Source organism: Danio rerio, chromosome 15 (genome assembly GCF_049306965.1).
Source record: "Danio rerio strain Tuebingen ecotype United States chromosome 15, GRCz12tu, whole genome shotgun sequence".
Classification (NCBI taxonomy): Eukaryota; Metazoa; Chordata; class Actinopteri; order Cypriniformes; family Danionidae; genus Danio; species Danio rerio.
This window is the reverse complement of record NC_133190.1, coordinates 25,700,001-25,719,647: the sequence shown is the minus strand read 5'-3', so window position 1 is coordinate 25,719,647 and position 19,647 is coordinate 25,700,001. Positions and strand designations below refer to the sequence as shown.

General features: G+C 35.9%; 1 protein-coding gene across 2 annotated transcripts in view; it reads right to left on the bottom strand.

Moving 5' to 3' along the window:
* cbl (Cbl proto-oncogene, E3 ubiquitin protein ligase) overlaps positions 1-19,647 on the bottom strand; it is a 57,172-nt gene that overhangs the window by 12,197 nt on the left and 25,328 nt on the right. For both annotated transcript variants that reach the window (XM_005157579.6, NM_001007330.1), the window contains 2 exon segments: positions 9,225-9,371; positions 8,935-9,091 (listed from right to left, as the gene is read on the bottom strand). In XM_005157579.6, coding sequence (XP_005157636.1) covers positions 8,935-9,091; positions 9,225-9,371 — 304 coding nt within the window.

The following is a 19,647-nucleotide window of genomic DNA, read 5'->3' as shown; positions in this document are numbered from 1 at the left end:
AAAGAAGGTTTTTAGTTCAGTGCCAAGATGGCGGTGTTGATCCGCACCTCACAACTGAACCAAACACAGGCGGAAACATTATACTGACAAATGTAAAACACATGTAAATCTAGCTTCCTTTCCTAAAGCTCTTCCAACTAATTTTGCAGCACTGTCCCAGCTCATCAATACAGATGACATTACAGAATGTCAGAGTGCAGAAATTATTTTCTTTTAGAGACTGTGTTCATGGCATCGACCTCAGGCAAAACGGGCATTTCCGCTCCCTGAAATACAATTCTAAGAATTAGGCTGGTTCCTTTTTTCAAAAAGAGGTTTGAAAGCAAGCCCTGACACCAATCGACAGCTTGCCCACATAGGCAAATTTGTCTGTCACAAGATGTCAAAAATTCACTTCCTGGCACATAAAAATGGGACCCGTGTTCACCATCTCTATGAAAGCCAGTTTATCATCTTAACTGAGAATCACTGAGAACAAATTAAACTTTTACATTTTGAAATTTACTTTTTTTTTAATCAGTAAATACTATTTGATCAGTAACTAAAGTAAAACAGAAATGCTGTGAAATATTACTGCAATTTACACTTAAAAAGCAAAAAAAAAAGTACATCGTTTACTAATTGTATTTATTTGGAAAAGAAAAAATACCCAAATAGGTGTGGTTAAATGACAATGATGCATTTAATATTATTATTATGTTATTAATTTTATATGACTATTAAAAGAAAGTAAAGTGTGAAAATTTTTTTTATTTAATGGCCCATTCACATGTGGCGCCAGAGTTAATGCTTCTTATTCTTTGAATGGATGACGTCAGGCATTGCCGAACTGCATTTAGGATCCGTCAGCACCGCTTCAGTGGGAATTTTTCAACTTTAAGCACCAACAGAAGCGACAGCCAATCAGATCGCTTTATGCAAATACCCCAGTTCAGACAATAGCTGATTGCAGACTAATTTAATTGGCTGACGCTGCTATGATGATCACGTCAGCCCCAGTCTCAGACACGCCTTTTGTTAAGCGTTCATGCTAAAGCACCGTGTGAATCGGGCATAAGTCTTTAGTCCTCATTATTTTTTTATGTATGGACCTTTAATTATTCAGCTATGCCTAGGTATATGCAGATTTTCATTCTATGGCATATTTAATGTATCTTAAAATGTAAATTATTCCTGTTATTTTTCAGAATTACATAACCTTATAAAAATCCTACCAATAATATTAATTTAAAATAGAATTTTAATTAAATGTTCTACTAACTTTCTAAACGACTATCAATGATACATGTAAAAGAAGTTAATCAAAGGTCATGAATTGTATGTGAACAGGTTACAATAGGTTTCTGTGGAAAAGTGGTCTCTGACACCTCAATGTGGGCTGCATTAACACATTTTCTAAATGCGTAGCGCATCATTAGCTTGACTCTCATATGTCAAACAAATATATGAAAAGCAAATAAGGGTCAACCAATTCACAAGGGATATGACAACCTTCTCCTCTCAGGTTACATATAATATTACATCTTTAACAGAGATGCTCAGCATTAAATAACACAACCCATGATGCCTAATCATGCTTGTGTGCGCTGAGCAAACACACAAAAACAAAACCGGTTTATCGTACTGAGGTATTCTTCTCACAAGAGTCCAAACGCTGACAAATCCAAATAGTAAAGAAAGTGAGTGTATGGCTAAGGTTAATGTATTTTTATATTTGAGTGTACGTAAGTAGTTTCAGTTTAGTTTACTTGATGGTTTTTGAAGTTGAGTTCAGATGCTGTGAACACATTTCTATTTAGTTTTTATACATTTAGTTGCAATTTTTGTCTAATTAAGAAAATGTTTGCAGAGTGCTAAAAATTAGAGTAATTGTTTGAACTAACATTGAGCTCAAGTCCATACAAATGTAAAAGAATACATCATGAAAACCCTTCTATTTTAAAAGGTAATACAAGGTATAATAAAAATTCTACTTTACATTTTTGGCATTTGCAGATGAAATCATCTATGCAATATGACATTAAATATAGCATGGCCACTATAAAAAGTCATTTATTTCATAGTATTATCTATTAGGGCTGCACGATATTGGAAAAAGCGAACAATGCAATTTTTTTTTTATTCTGCGATATACATTGAGATAGGAATACAATTTCACTAGATTTGTTGAATAACTATTTGCAAAGAATTAATAATTTTTGATTGATAGGGATAATTCTGTACGGGAGTTAGATCAATTTAATTAAGAAAACAATATCAATTAAATAAACAGTGTGTTATAGCTTCAGTGGAGTCTATCTGTAATCAAACGTAAAATAATACCTTCACTTGATTCAATTAAATTATTAATTATTCATTTGTCAAAGTTACAAATTGTACAATTTTTAATGGCTGAATGTTTTAAAAAAACCCACACTTAGTCATAGGCCTTAAAAAACACTAGCAAAATGTATAAATCCATACTCAATGTGACTAATGGGAATGTTCAAATTGCGATATCGATACAGAAACGATATATCGTGCAGCCCTATTCTATCGTTTTTGTTATTGTGTGTCAAAATACATTGTTTGTGGTGATACATTTTTATAATTTATATGAGTGCAATATTACACAACATTACAGGCATGCAGACAGAAACACGAAAAACAGCATCATAAGAAAGTTGCAATCTAGAAAGTACAATGTTGACATTTTCTTTTCTTTTTAGCAATATATATGTGAGCATTTTCTATCAGGCTCCTATAATTAGGTCAGCAGTGTCACTTTATAGATAATGAAAAGGTTATTAGCTGGTAAATAAAATAGTTTTCATTTTTTCCAAAAATGTCAATTTAGACAATTCTTTGGTTTTTAAGAAGGTGCATTTTCCTATTTTGTCAAAACCAGCTAAATCCACTTGCGCTTTTTTTGTGCAAAAACCTCTAAATTCACCTATAGGGACATAATAGTGTAATTAGTTGAAAATCACAAAGGATGCGATTAGAAATTATTTTACCAAACATAAAACACATTACACAAACCACCTGAAGTTAAAAATATATAAATATGTCAAATAAGTGGTGGTTCATTGCACTATGGTGATACCTGATCAATCAGGGACTATGCCAAAGAAAAACAAATGCATGAAATCTGTCAATTAAGTGCCTTAAGCCAATAAATTTAAAATTGACATTAATGAAATCTTAATGATCTATTGTCATTTCTGATATTTGGTATTTAGATACAAATAATGTAGCTAGTGTAAAATGTACAGTGCAAAACATTGATAAAAACTTTGATGTGTGTAAAAATTTAAATAAAGTGAACAAAAACATTCTCCATGCTATCGTAACATGCTATGTGCAAAATGCAAATAAAAATATAATCAATTCAAATATTTTGGTGTACTGCAAGTAGCACAGAGCAAACACTGAGAAACTTCAATATCTTTACATTGTCCATTTACTTAAAAAGCTTCTCAGACATATAGTATAAAATAATATAAATAATGTATAGTTTTATATTTATTATATTTGTCTTTAAAAATAGCTTACATTAGCAAATAAAACACAAAGCAGGCTAGTTGGCAAAAAAAATGGATGTCTCTCAGACACTTTTAGAAGCTGTCATTCATTCATCCTCACCATACTCAAGGTCTTGATCATCTCTATTTAATCTCTTCTATTTATATCATTTCATAGCATCCATGCAAAACGAACAGCATTTTGTTGAACTGTTGTCGTTCATGAAATGGAGTTGCTATTCATACAATATTGTGATCTATATCATTATCAGTATATACAGAATGAGACTTATTACATTGACCAGTCCTGAACTCAATCAATGTTTTCCTATATAAACATGCCCTTAACTGATGTGTCTGGATGTAGAAAGCTCCATCTACAGCCATTTCTAACAGCTGCATGTCCGATTTTGGCACCAAAATTTCTGATAATTATATATATATATACATGACTTCAGTCAGATGTTAAGCAAGTGCTGTTAGTTTCATTTAGTTGCAATTTCACATTAATCATTGCAATATTTTATTTTATTTCAATTAGAAAATATATACATATTTTCAGACCAATAGTTTTAGCCTTCATTCACGAAAATAACCTTACGACCAGCTCTCTCTCCAGCGGGGCGACTTCATTCAGATGCTGATGAGAAGCGTGACCTTGCTTCATGGAGCTTCGTCAAAGAGCTTTGTGGGCTCTCAGTAAACAGCCAGTCTATTTCTGGCTGCTGGGCTGGATGAATGAAGCTGAAGTACGGTATACTGCAGCAGGAACAGAGCCAGTCGTGCCACGGCTGCTTTGAGCGGTTGAACAGACCAACATACCGACGTGAATTATGACGTGCTGTCAATGTTAGCTCAGTTACTGCATGCATCAAAAAGGGCAGATTTGATTAAGGCTGCATCGGCTGTAAAAAAAAAACGAACTCGAGTCTGTATTTTCCCGAATTAGCTCTGATGTGAAGTAAGGGCTAATTAAAGGACAGATATGATTATGGTCTGTTGAGAAGAGAGAGGACGGATGTGTGTGTGTGTGCTGGAGGACTCTGAATAATGAGCTCATTACATAGTGTTGTGCTGCCAAGCGGCCGTCAGAGGATGCGTTCAACAGCTGCTATATTATAGATTCATATTAGAATCACAACAGTCAACCGTTCCATGGAAAATTCAGCATGGCTAGATTTTCTAAAAACAACGTGAGCGGCAAAACTCATCACCAGGATGTTAGGGTTCACTACCACTTGAAGTTTGGGGTCAGTAAGACTTTTTATTGAAAGAAAATAATACTTTTATTTAAAAAAAGACTCAGACATATTAAATTGATCGAAAGTGACAGTAAAACTGGGCTCACGCTACATGAGTTAAGCTAATCTATTTTCAATTCATACAATTGGAGAAAATATAGTTCTCCAGGATCTTGGTTGGTTCTTTTGTTTTGCCTAGATTATCTGGTATTGAGAGTTGTTTTCAGTAGGGATGTATATCTGCAAGATTCAGGTGATATGATATTTTGAAATGCAGGGTTTATTAAAGGTTATATTGTGATTAGCAATACATCAAAAGCAACAGAGATTTTTATTTCGGTTAATTTTGCAAACCGACAACCACCACTCGTTAACCGAATATTAACCTTTAACTGGTCAGATTAATATTAAATTATTATTTATTAAAAAAAAATTGTATCTATTTTGTTTCTAACACATTAAATATAGTATTTTAGAAATATTGATTTACTTTAATATGCGAACAGCAGCAGAACATCTACACGTGCCTGCAGTATTTCCAACAGCTTAGAAAAAACTAAAAAAAGAATAAAATAGTCCTGCCCTAGAACCGCCATAGGCTGTTTTTTCCAATCATGTTTTTTCTTCTGTCAAATAAAAATAGCAGACTTCCCTCAAATCGATTTTGCTCTCCTGTAATACTTATATCACAAACCTCTGTCAACATTTTTAATAAAAGTCATTAGTTTAAAGATTATGTCTTGAGCGTCTGGTTTTACCTTAGAGCTTATGTGCTTTCATTTTCTCCAACTCACTTGCGGTTTATATGCAAGCTGCATGTGATTAAAGACAATGACAAGTTGCATATTGACTTTTTGTTAAATATAGGCTACTATAGCATAACAATTTTGTTATATTACATTAATTTGCATACATGTTTTATAAGCTATAAACCGAAAGTCTCAGTTTGGTGTGGTGTTATCAATATGCAAAAATCAAGTAATCATTGACTTTGTTAGGCTATGCAAGCCATTTTAAAAATAGACATTTTATAAGAACCATTAATAACTGTAATTTTCCAAATAGAAAAAATGTTGGTTTGCTGGTTGTACACTAAATCACCACAACAATAGCCTATTTGTTGTGTTTATAAGTGAGGCTGAAGTATGCTCTGATGGAGGGAAAATCCTGACTCTCTGACTTGTGGCCGGCTTGTTTCCAAAGCAGAGCACATTTCAGAAAGTTTTTTTTGTGACTTCTTTCTCCAATTGTCAACTAAACGTAAGCGTTTATGATGCGGATCCAAGAGTGAGATCGTCAGCGCTGGTTTGGCATCAACTTGTCTGTGTCAAACTGTGATCAGCAATATTCTGCTTTCAATTTGCTTCTTTGACAAAATACATCTGTCAGCATGTGTGGTTGGTTACACATGTTACCGCCCTGCGAGTTAACAAATGTGTGTTACACATTTATGCAGCCAACTTAAAAAAATTTTTAATTATATTTTTTAATCATTTAGCTTACCATTAATCAGTTAAAACGCTCTTTTTGGGTTAACGCCTAACATGAGCAACCCTAGTAAGCAAGTTGATATATTGTAATGTTTGTTTGTTTTTATTTACAGAAAGAGGATCTTATTTGAGAAAAAAAAACTATGGTAGATAATTAGATATTATGTTTGTGTAACAGATCATTTTTCCTATCCACCGTTACAAAAAAAGGGGCAAAAACTTTAGGCTAACCTAAATAAAGTCAAATAAGTAGTCAGTAAAATTAAAGAACAAGTAAAAATAAATTCAACAGCACGAATCAATACAGCTGAACAAAGATATGAATGGAAATGTGCTTGTCTATTATTCAGCCACAAAAATGGTGTTAACAGTTTGATGAATTTATTAACAGCTGCCAGTTAGCCAAGATGTTTGTTTTTTTAAATTATTAAATCTAACAATGTCTGGAAATGTGAAATTACATAGCACTATTATCAAATTTGAGAGAATGATAATAAATGTGCAGCATTGTGGTCTTTAATCACTTGAACAGCTCATTTGGGTTGTCACGATACTGGAATTCAATACCAAATGGTAGAACTGTGCAATTGATTTTGCAATGATGCTTTTATGACAGGTGTTGCCATTTCGATTTGATTTGCGATTTAACTCTGTAGTCAAGCTTTAGTTCAATAATCTGTATTATAACTAAAAAAAGTTAGATAAAAAAAGGAACTTAAAAGATATTAACCTACTCCAATTTTTTTTATTTCAAATTTGTTTTTAAATATTCAGAAATAAGACTCATTTTTCTCCAGAGCAAACAGTAAGCACAAATAAAATGACCGTACCTTTCTACAAACAAGTTTAACTCAAATTAGGGAGATAGTGTAGCTTGTTATAAAAAAAAATATATATATAATTATAAAATACCGAACATCTCTGAAATTGTACTCTTGTGTTTGCTTGCTATTAGATTGAGTGTCACTGGCAATTCTTTCAGTTGACTTTTTAGCAAGACACCCTTCATAAAGCTGCCTGTGGTGCTTTTTTAGATGCTGGTTATTGTATATCCTTGTGCTGGAACAACAATTCTTACAAATGACCTGTTTTTGTTCGGTGTCTGTGACTTTGAAACCAAAACATTCACATATTACCGATGTGCTGTTATATTATGTTATATATTATATTAGTTGATATTAATTCGTCTATTAATGCTTCTGAAGCAGCAAATATCATCATACCACTCGTCCGTGCTTTCCTGTGTGTTCCTTTGCGCATAGTCCCTCTGCGCAATTCTGATTGGGCAGAACAAGTGTCCTCACTAAATTGGCTAGTAAGACTATTACACACACACACATGGCAGTCACGCATTTTCACTTGTTGGGGAAATCAAATAATACTTATACATATTTCTATTAGCTAGTCACGTTTCAAATTGTGATTGTGATTCGATTTTGATTAATCGCACAACTCTACCAATCAGTACTAAAATTAACAACATCCATTTTCCACAAACATTTAAGCATTGTCAAGCGAGTTCTTAAACAGAGCTGATTTGCCATTGTGTTCACATGCTCAAGAGAAATGACTGTGATTAGCCGTCAATGTCATCGGTTAATTAAACTCACCACTGTTTACTGCATGTAACCACAGATACAGGGGCACTGTAGCATTGTAAAGCCGCGATTCATCAGTGGACCGCTCATATGTCAAGCTTATAGACAAACCAGCTGATTGACATGACTGAAATGCTCCTGTGTCCCTGTATCTGTGATTACACTCAGTAAACAGGTGAGTTCGGTGAATCGATGACCTTCATGGCCAATCACAGTTATTTCTGTTAAGCGCATGAACACAACGGCAAATCAGTGCTATTTAAGAACGTGCTCAGTAGTGCTTAAATGTTAGCGGGAAATTGCCATTTTTAAAATTCCAGTACTGACTGGTATTGAATTCCAGTATCGTGACAACCCTACAACTCATGGTAACAGTTTTGTAGTATCAAGATTTGCTTGAATGTGAATTTCATCTCTGAAAGTGTTATGGATTTGAGTCATTTAAAATTATATATACTGTTTTAAAAAAAAAAATTGGTGAGAATAAGAGACTTCAACTTTTGATTGATAGTGTATTCAGACTAGTTTAACAGGTTGTGCAGTGCTTGACAAAACTCAAGAATTATTAATTCCATCGACCCACATAGTTAAATACTTCAAACAAGAATTTGATCAAACCTTAAGTATGAGCTATACTAATTGCAATTTCTGCTCTAGTAGTCACCACTAATTATGTGGTGCGAATATAAAACCTATGAGTAAACACAACTCGAGTAAAAGAAAAGAAAAACCTCAAACATCTCTGTTCTGCGTTGTTCTCAAAGAGTACATAATTAGAGCTAAAAAAAATCCCACAGAGGTTAGCAGCAGTTGTCATTAAAATAGGTCAAACAGATCTCTCATGTAAAGCAGAGGCACTTTTTAAAATCATCTCTCGCCCCCTACTCACAGGAAATCATGTGCTCGGAGGAGTGCAGACAAGCCTGTTTGAGCAACAAAAGGCGATAAGAGGCCTCCATTCAGCCATGAGAACTGAAGCATCAGCACTCAACGGCGCCTCCGTAGCCACAGCCACACAACAATAATCATTGTCAGAGCAAGCGCACAGACAATGGAGCTAGTCTGTGCTTGGAGGAAGTGATGGAGTGACTGAGTGACGCACCTGGAATAGCCTGGTGAAGATGTCAAACTCAAAAACGGAGATGTAGTCGTTGCATGTGAGGTCGATGGTGGATTTCAGTGCCATGGCCTCCAGGCCTGAGCTGATGGGGTGAAACTCATGCAGGGCCTGACGGAACACCTTCCAAGGCACAATGGTCCTGAAATTCAGAGAAATTCAGCTTATTGGAAACAGTTTTCTAAAGCATGACAAAGTCCATCTTGCTTTTGTTTTGTTTTTTCATAGAACATGTTAATCTTTTACGGGTACTAAGAGCACATGAAGCATCTCACTTGTCCCCGAACGATCTTCTCCAGAACTCTGCGGCATCCGCTTTGGTGATTCTGAAGTTGTCCCCTTGAAACAGACCATTAGGAAAGATGGCTTTGAGCTCAGCGAGCATGTGACTGAAAATCAGCGACAACTTTGTTAAGTTCCGTCTGAAAGACAAGAAAAGAGAATATTTGGAAAATAATGTCTGTTTACACTAAGAACTATAATTACAACATTATTAGAGTCTACACCAGCAGATGATCTTTTTTTTTTACCCTAAAGGTATAGTTCACCTAAAAATGACAACACTGTCATTATTTGTTAGTGCTCCACTTTCTCTAAATTATGAGCATTTTTATTAGCATTTTACTTCTCTAAAGATGATAAATTTACAAAAGAATGTTAGAATGTATATTGCCTTCCATGGTATAATTTTGCTGCTTTGGATGTCAGTAAACAGCTAATTTTCCAACATTTTTCAAAACATCTTCTTTTGTGTTCAACAACAAAAAAAAAAAACTTAAAAAAAAAAAAAAAAAAAAAAAAAATCAAGGCTTTGTAAATCTGTAAAATTAATGTCCACCACTTCATAAACCAACATCACAGCAAAATGCATTAAAAATAAAAATTATATTTGGCCAAACTAGCCTTAACTGTGATGTGCAACCAGCAACCGAAGACTGGACTTTTGTAAACATTTTTGTTTTTGTTACAACATGATTAAAACTACACCATAAACACAAAGACAATGATAAATATCAGGAACTAATCATGTGCTTTATTTAATGTTTATGCGAGTTTGAAAATACTTTTATACTATGTCCTGTGTCATAGATAATTTACCTTAGAGACTGATTGATAACAACATAAAGCTTAAAAAAACATTCTAATAATAATAATAATAATAAAAAAATGCACCCTCAGGTGGTTCCAAATGCAAAGACATCAACTTGCATAGTGGGGAAACAACAACAATAGAAGTCAATGACTACCCGTTTTTCAATATACATTGAAATATCTTCTTTTGTCTTCAACAGAAAAAAAACAAAAGTGAGAACAAATGGAGGGTGAGCAAATGATGACAGAATTTTCATTATTGGGGAACTGTAAAAACAGAACTTAATCATGTTGAAAAAATTGCTTATCAATTATATTTTAAACCTGTCAATTATGTTGTAAATGTGGCATGCACGATTGATGATAACACATATTTTCTTCTGAATGCCTGTGATTTTTACGTCTGATTTGTTAAGGCCGTTTACACTAATACAATATAGTTTTAAAAATGCATAAGTTTTGCTATGGTTATGCCTTCCGTTCACACTATCCAGAAGTTTTTGAACCCTGAAAACAGACCGTTTTAAAAAACGCTGAAGAGGCCAAGTTCATTTTAAACCGTTGCTGCTCCGTGTCAGTGTGGATGGGGAAAAACGAAGACATCTAAAAATGGAGGAGTGGCTGCAGACATTTGCCTACCTGATTGGGGCTTTTTCCTTAATATTAAGGACACAAAGTTCAGTCTTGCGTCCTTTTCTTAAGTTCAGACGTTGCAAGTTTTATATGGAAAACAAACTCCCGAGGACACGTCGGGTAAATCTTCAAAGGGAACAGTGTACTTTATAACGTCATTTACATCATCCTGGTTACATTGTTTCACTATCTTAACAGCAAAATTAAAACATGATATAAGGAACGGTTTATTTTCAGTTTGATATTAACAACTTAACAGACACCAAAATGTTGAGGCGTCATGTAGCTACATATTTATATGATTGTCATCTTCACTGTATGCATATTTATTCATTTTCATTGAAAAATATTAAACATATCCTGTCTGTTTTGCTGAATATAATATAAGAATTGTTTATACAATATAAGAAAATAAAGGAAAGTAATCAGTCAAATGTGCAGAATCTGTGTACGTGGTTACATAAATTAAAATTATAGGTGGGCATAGATGAAATTTTTTAATCTAGATTATTCTCGCAATTAATCTAGATTAAAATAGATGATGTGAATTCTACCGAAGGCATTCAGAATATGTGTGCTACCCAAATAATAAGACGGGTTTCTCAAGCCAGGTGGCGCATGAGACCAGGGGCTCATTTCCTGTTTCCAAAATTCATCAGAAACTGCTTGAGAAACTGTTCTACTATGATAATTGGTGATGAAAATAAATTGTTTAATAAGATGTACTTGTGTTTACTAATTAATATATGCATATATTAGTGGCATTATTGAAGTAAACACTGCGATCAGTAAACAAGATCCACACACGCTGTCAGTAAAGGACCGCACGCATGCACGCACACACACACAAACACACAAACATTGTGAAACTTGAAAGTTTTTTTTCTTTCCAAATGGCGTGCATTATTAAATTCCATAACACTCTCACCAGTCCTTACTCCTTATTTGCGTCTAATACCCCAGTTTTTCAAATAGTTGTTAGATAGAGAAGAGATTAATTAAATATCATGTTTAAAAACTATAGTGATAGTATAGTAATCTAGCTGAAGTTTCTTGATGAACTTGCTGACGCGCACTGCTCTCACCTGGGGTATTGTGTTCAAAGTACCCGCTGACTGCCTGGAGCTCAGACGTCCAAATAGGCTGCAGTGTGCGCATTTTCAGTGGTATAATGAATATTACACTAAAATGTATTAGTGTAAATGGGGCTCAAGTGGTATAGCAAATGTGAACAGACAAAGAGCTTGCTACTAGAAACTTACTGTATGGCATTAGGCTTAAACCGTGTGTTATGGGGTAACATTATTTGATGCAATTTGTTAAATATGAACAGGGCATCTAATCAAGAGCAGTAACACATTTTATTTTTCCAAAATGATTGAACATGTCAGCAGATTGTGTATGTGTCCAGAGGCGCCGTATTAGAAAGGACTGAGGTGAACGCTCTAAATGCCTGCTGCATTTTTCTGATTCCAGTGACTCTGGGCACATGAGCCCAAGGCAGGCAGGCAGGCGAGAGCAGGGAGGGTCGCAGTGCACGGCAGGGGGAGGAAGTGGAAAGAAAGCCATGATTTAGAGGGCAGCACAGTGGGGGATTGTACAAGCGCTTCAGCCTGGGGAATTGACATGCACAAGAGAGAGTCTGAGTGTGGCAGCACCGCAGCTGCCTCAAAAAACACTGAATCCTAACTCACACTACGAGAGAGAGAGAGAAAAAAAAGAACAGAGTGAGAAAAGTAGTGTTACCAAAAAAAAAAAAAAAGAGCTAGAGTGGAGTGTAAATTACAAGAAATGAGAGCAAGCAAAAGAAAAAAATAGCTTGAGCTAAAAAAAAAGTTGCATGTAAGCAGTGGCTCCTTTGTGAAAGGCTTTTTGGATTAGTGCTTAAGAAAAGGTTATAATATGACTACTGAGCTGGATTTCAGCTTCATGGACATTAAAATACAAATTTAATATTAGATTAGATTCAAATTACAATTACACATGTACAAGTACAAGACAACAAAATGCAGTTTAGACCTAACCATTAGTGCAATAGCAGTATATTATGCATAGGCTACAGCAGCCACAACACAGGTAAATGGAGGTGGAGGCTTGAAATTAGTTAAAATACCTGAAAATCCTGGCAACGAGAGTGAATGAGCAAGAGACTAGATTGCGAGAGGCACAGTGATCTTTTAAGCATTATATTTCTTAGGTTAATTGAATCAAGCAGTAAAGATATTGCGAGTACAAATCCTTCTCTCTCATTGAGTATTCTGCTGTCAATAGTTAAATAGTTAACGATAATAGTTAACGAGCTAAAATATTTGAATGGTCTTGCATGCATTTAGGCCTTTTTACATAAAACAACTGAAAGTTCTGTGTTTTTGACAGCAAATTCACTAAAAGCTGCCTGAAATTATTAGATAAATAGAACTTAATTTATTTTTTAACATAAATATTTAATAATACAACTTCGCGTAAGATACTTATTGCAGTAAACAGTTTTTAGGCCTATTTCCTTTAGGTAAAGAAGTAATGGATTTATAGGTGTGCAATTTAGCTTCTTACGCATCAAATATGCGCTGCAAACTTGTTCTTGATTGAGACATGTTGAATTCTTCTTTCATCATTTGCAGTGTTTCCGAATTGCATTGTTTGTAATATTTCTTACCAATTTATATGTCTGTTTTATTATTTTCTGTGGCAATTCATTCCGCTGTGGCGACCCCTGATAAATAAGGGACTAAGTTGAAGGAATGGAGGAATTATTTTCAGTAAAGCTGCTTCTGACCATGACACATTCACACCTAAATGGTTATAAAAGACGTGTTTAAAAGATTATATGCAGCATCCTTAATTTATTCTCTTAGGTAAGGCAAAATCTTCTCTAATGCTGTTCACACCAGACGCGGAACGCGCGGATAAATCGCGCTATTTGCGCGTTAATAGCCACGTGAACATTTGAGTTTACTCGCTTTATTCGTGCGTCAAACCCAGCTTCATTCGCCCGTCAAATCAGCTTCATTCGCGTGTCAAATTCTCTTCAGAACAGACGTGGATTCGCGTGTAGGGCAGGGCTTCTGTCTGCCCGGTGACTCTAGCTTCATAGCTAAACAGCTAACATGGATTTTATGAAGAAAATAACAGTGTTTATGTGCTTTATGAAGGCTGAAAAACAGCGTCAATACGTTTAGGGTTGTGTCTGAGTCCACTACATAATTTCAGAGGTGCATCCAGCTCTGTGAGCTCATAAACTCCTCCAGAAACTGAACCTGGATGACGGAAGCTTTCAGCGGTGCTTCTGACTAAGCCCAGTTTGATGAACTGTTGTCGGTGAAGGCTGGAGGATTTCCCCCAGAACACCAACAACAGGCGATACGTCACCATCACGTTCCCACAAGAGCAAGCTCCTGATTGGTTAACGCGGCGCGAATGTCCGCTAAAGTTGAGATTTTCGAACTCGAGTGATTCGAGAAAAACTCGCGTTAAGCGCGTCAAACGCGCAAAACGCTCAATTTGCGCCGCGTCATTTGCACAATTCGCGCCATTCGTGCGTATCACACCGCAGGATGTCTATTGGCACGTTTGCATTGACTTAACATGTAAATCACTCGCGCTTGCACGTGTTTCGCGTCTGGTGTGAACGCAGCATTAAGGTTTATACTTGCAGGGAAAATGAGCTTAATGCATTATAAAGCTTGAAGCATTAGAATTGGTACTCAGTATCGGCCGATCAACATGACAAGGAATCAGTACTCTGTATCGGCTGCAAAACTGCAACACTAAACCTGGCTGTGCAAGACTGAGAAATAAAGTATATTTAAGTAAAGGTCAAGTATAAAAGTATACTTTATTTAGTAAGTGTACTAATATCAATGTACTAGTAGGGTACTAAAAATGTTCTTCCAGAATCCCATTAGGATACTCTGCAGTGACAAAAGCTGCATACTTGTGGATAAAGATATAAAAATAAATGTTCATTTTTAGCTTGTATGGTTGTACAGTTCAAATAATTGTTCAGTTATTTACCACTGTCATAAAAAGAAACAAATTAACACACAGTTTTTTATGTCGGTGTCAGTCTGAACAGCCATGTCAAACCACTATATAAGTGTAAATAAATAAATAAAAAAAACAAAAAGGTTTGCAACAAGTCAATGATGAGAGAATTTTAAGGTGGGCAAACTCTAAGTCTTTTGAATATGTCAATCTGCTCTGATAAACCCATTGTAACGTTTTTGTTCAGTGAATATAAAAATGACTGATAATAAAGCTGCAGTTTATTTTGTATTTTTATTGGTATATTGTGTTTAAAAATAACTTTGAAGTAAAAAAGTTTCCAGTAGTAGTCAGTAATCTGTAATTTATTACCTTAAGTAACTTACCCAATACTGCACAATTCACAAAAACAATATCTTTAAATCCCAATGTCCTCATTGTTGCTTGAGTTTACATTCTTCTATTATCTGAGGCTCTAAGAACAGTAGTTGGTTGTGGCAAAATGGTGCCAATTTGCCTTCTGGGTAAGCCAGCTGTGCCTTGCTTCCTCTAGAGCATGTAAGAGAGGTTAAGTGATATTGCTGCGTGGTAAGTCTGTAGCCCCTTGGTGCAACAAAGACCACTGGTTTTAACCTAAATGTTTGCTAACATGGCCATGTTTGAAAGCGTTATGCAAAGTGGAAAAACGCATCAGGAAAAAGATAACCCAGGCCAGCACACACTAGCCTCTGTATATTTATGTAGATTCAGACCATGAGGGACACAAGAAGCTTTCGGTAAGAGATTCAAACTAAGTAGGGCACAGATGCAGAGAAAGCTCTGGCTCATGCAGGAGGACTCGCTCAATCACTCAGTAAAGCTGCGGAACTGAGAACAACACTCAGTTAATCCCAGAGTCAGAGAAGAGGCACTTTTCAGAACAATAACTCAAGCCCTCAAGCTGACAAACAATCACAATCAAAAGTGGTTCTAATGCCTACTGATGGTGACTTTCAATGGGCTAGTTCACATTAGAAAGAGAAAATGAACACGTACTGCATGAAAATTTTCAAGGATGTCCAAACATACGGATAACACAGAGCATTTGTGTACAGCTATTAGATTCTCTGCTATACCAAAAGACCTTGGAAATCCTAAATAAATTAATAATTAATGACATTAATGACAACAACAATTCAAAAATAAAATAAGTGTTGCTATAATGTGTTGAATGAATCAATGAACAAACAAACAAAAATAAATAAAGAAAGAAAGCCTAGCGAAAACTACTCAGAACTGCAGAATTCTAAGTGTAAATATGTATAATGTTTCTTGGCTAACAAAATATTTAGTACATATTTCAAAAAATAGCAATATTAACATTAAATAAAAAATAGAGACCAAGGACTGGAATCGTACGCTGTATTTATTTATTTATTTTTGCATGATCGACCTTACCGTTGACCAGACACTCACCTGTCTGATTCTAGCCAGTCCATATTGTTTTGGACCATGATGTCATATGGACTCTCACAACCTATTCAGAGACACACAAGCTCACCCCAAATGCAAATGGCACATTATACACTATGCATTTATGCACCATGTCCTTACACACTCAACAGCATAGTATATGTATGTAGTGTCGTCCCAAATGGAACACTAATGTTTTATTAAGTGGAAATTCAAATCACTTTCCAGATGACATTTGACAGTTGCCAAATTAGTGAAATAAATGACCAAACTATTAAATTACCAAATACTAGCCACAAGTATAACCGTATTCACCTTTGGGAGGCAGTATAATCACTCTCATAGGAGAATTTTGCTTTCACGATCCAAAATAAAGTTATCCAACATGAGTAACTGATAGCTCCGCCCCATCCACTACATGAGCAAAGCAGCAGCCGTTGAGTGTGTTAAGTGTCCAACATTCAGGACTTCTTTTTCATGGTTGAATAAGTGCATTATCCTGTTAATTAAAGTGCACTTATAATTCAAACAATCAAACAACACCTGTGTAATAACATGTCGTAACACTCATATTTTTTGTTACACACATTGGCTTAGTCTCGTTTCAGAGACTGCATCCTTTGCAAATGTGAGCATTGTAGAGAACTGCAGGTGTCTGTAGGTCACCGACAGGGTGTTCAGGCTGGCCCGTAGGATCAAGGCAAAGACTCCCTTTTAAAATCACTTTTCAGTAAGACATGTCATACTCTTTTTTTTTTTTTTTTTTAACATGTGTTTAGATATCCAAGTAAAATAAACCTAATTCATAGTTTTCTTTTTCTTTTTTTAATGTCCTGTCATTATAAGAGTGCAATGAATCTTGGATCTCGGTTGTGTCCTTCATTACCTGGGAAACAGAGGCTGCATCTGAAGACGCTTTCAATTAAATAAATTTTTTTTATACTTATTTTTTAGGGGTTTTCACCTTTATTGTATAGGACAGTGGAGAGTATGGACAGGAAAGCATGAGGAGCTGAGAGAGGGAAAGGATCAGCATATTACCATGAGGCGGGAATCAAACTCTGGTCACCGTGAGTACTGGAGTGCACGTGTCGATGCACCAACCACTACACCACTGGCACCGACAAAGCTTTCGATTTTTCTGAAAATTTTGTTGCAGTGCAGTGATGCAGCACCCTTCGAATGCATCCTTCAGAAGATACAGCCTCTGAACTGATAGCGCTATTGTTGTTGCAATTTGGGAAAAACTTTTAAAAGTGATTTTTAAAAATAATTTAAAATGAATAATTAAAAAAAGTATACATTTTTATGATATAGAAATGGAATAATGGTTTATTTAGTTTGTAAGTGCTTCCAATTCCAGTTCTTAGAAAGAAAATCTGATTCTGCAAAAATCTGTCACACTTACCACAAAAATAGGAACTCGGAACCAGCCAAGAAAATTGCAATCAGCACATCTCTAATAAAAAAGACGTTTAGAACCACTGAACAAAGTGATTTGACTATCTTTCTATTACAATCAAAAGCTTAACTAGATTATATTTAAATTTTAGTTAAACTGTGGCAAAAAAACACCTAAGTAAAAGGCACCAAAGTACAATGTGTGAATGGCAGATTCAGTATCCATAATCTACACACCGTCTACTCTAAAAAACAAACTTTCTGAATAGCAGAGAATTGGGTTCATGAAATATGAACACAGCAACAATTTTTAACTTCACTACCATTTCTGAACTGTCTACATTAAAAAAAAAAAAAAAACCTGCGACCTTTCCTCAATCTCCTCCTCCTCATTTAGTCTCTCGGTTGGCCGGCCACTCCTTACTGCTGCTATAGGCAAAGCCCTGCCTAGATACTGTGCTTTTTGTCAGCTTCCCTCCTTTTTTGGGCTGACCTTTGACCTGCAGCTGGCTGCTCCCTTCCTGTTTCCTGTTTTCTGAGATAAAACAGCCAAGCCAACTGGAGAAAGCGAGAGCAGTCCACTAATGCCCACGACCCATTATCAAAGAGTCTACAGTTCAGAAGCATCACACACCTACAGTCTTTCTTAAGCGCCTGCCTCCAATCGATCACACACACAAAAAAAACAAAAAACACAAGAGCCAGTTTGCATTAGTCCAGTTGCTCAACTGTGCACATTTCGACAGTCAACTTCCCTATAATGTTTAACATTTCCCCAAATATATTTTGAAGGAAGTGACTTTCTCTGCTGCTGGTGGACACTGTTTACGTCTAAACACCGACAGTACGTAAGCAGATCATGGATTTTGTGTTTCCTTGGAACAGAGCAGTCTCCCCTGACAAATTGAACTGTCCGGAACTGGCTTCACACCGGATCTCTGTCAGGAAGTGATGGTGACAGCAGTCACACACCAAAGCAAACACACATACAAAATAAATAAATATAAAAAATATCTCTGTCTCTAGTGCTGGGCAAAAATTAATTGCGATTAATCACATCCAAAATAAAAGTGTGTGTGTGCTGTGTTTGTATATATATATATATATATATATATATATATATATATATATATATATATATATATATATATATATATATATATTAGGGATGTAACGGTATTGTAAATACCGTCATACCGCAATATTAAATTTTTTCGATATTACCGAAGTCGCATGACTCGGTAAAACTATAGGTCTTCTGAGAAAATTTGCTCAGGCGAATGAAGCGAACGGGAGGTAGCTGGAACTTCATTTCCCATCAGCCCCGGCGTGGCCATAATCCTTTGCGGTCTGTTGTCGCTACATGTCCAGTAATGCGGAAATGGAGTGTGCTGCTAGTAGCGGAGATGAAAAAAAGATGGAAATGATCGAACCTAAAGCGGGTGTTGTCGCCGCGCGCGTGCTGAATAGCGGTGCTGTCGCGCGCGTTCTGATCAGCTGTGTTGTGGCGCGCGTATTGTAAAGCGCCGAGGGGGGGTTGAGCGCGCATACTCAAGAGAGGTGTTATCGCGCGCCTACTGAAGGGCTGGACTGGACGGAGGTTGTGTCGCGTCGCGGGGGCACTTTTGATCGTTTTGGAAGGGCATTTTCTATCCAAGACTATAAAGGGCATGTGCACTGCACAGGTTGAGCCCTATGTGTGCACGTGCCTGCAAGTTGGGGAATACGACTAATAACAGTCATGGGGACTGCAGAAACACAGCACACTGTTCAGATTGATGCAGACATTGACTTGTACCGCAAAGAGATCTCTATCTCACTCATGGTTTGTCTTCTCAAGTGGGGGAAAGACAATGCACAACGTTACCCCACTGCTGTCAACATGGGCCAAGTCATATCTCTCTTGTCCCAGAATCCTCAGTCCCAAATGAGAGGGGTTTTTTCTGTTGCAGGGGACATTGTAAATACTCAGAGATACCAGCTTTTACCAGATTATAGTTATATGATAATTTTCCTTTAAACCCATCTCTATCTAAGTGAGTGATTAAATGTTGAATGTGATGAGTTTTTAACAATACTAAATTGAAACTTTATTTTTTTACATGGTTTAATAATTTTTTGTTATTAAAATTGAAG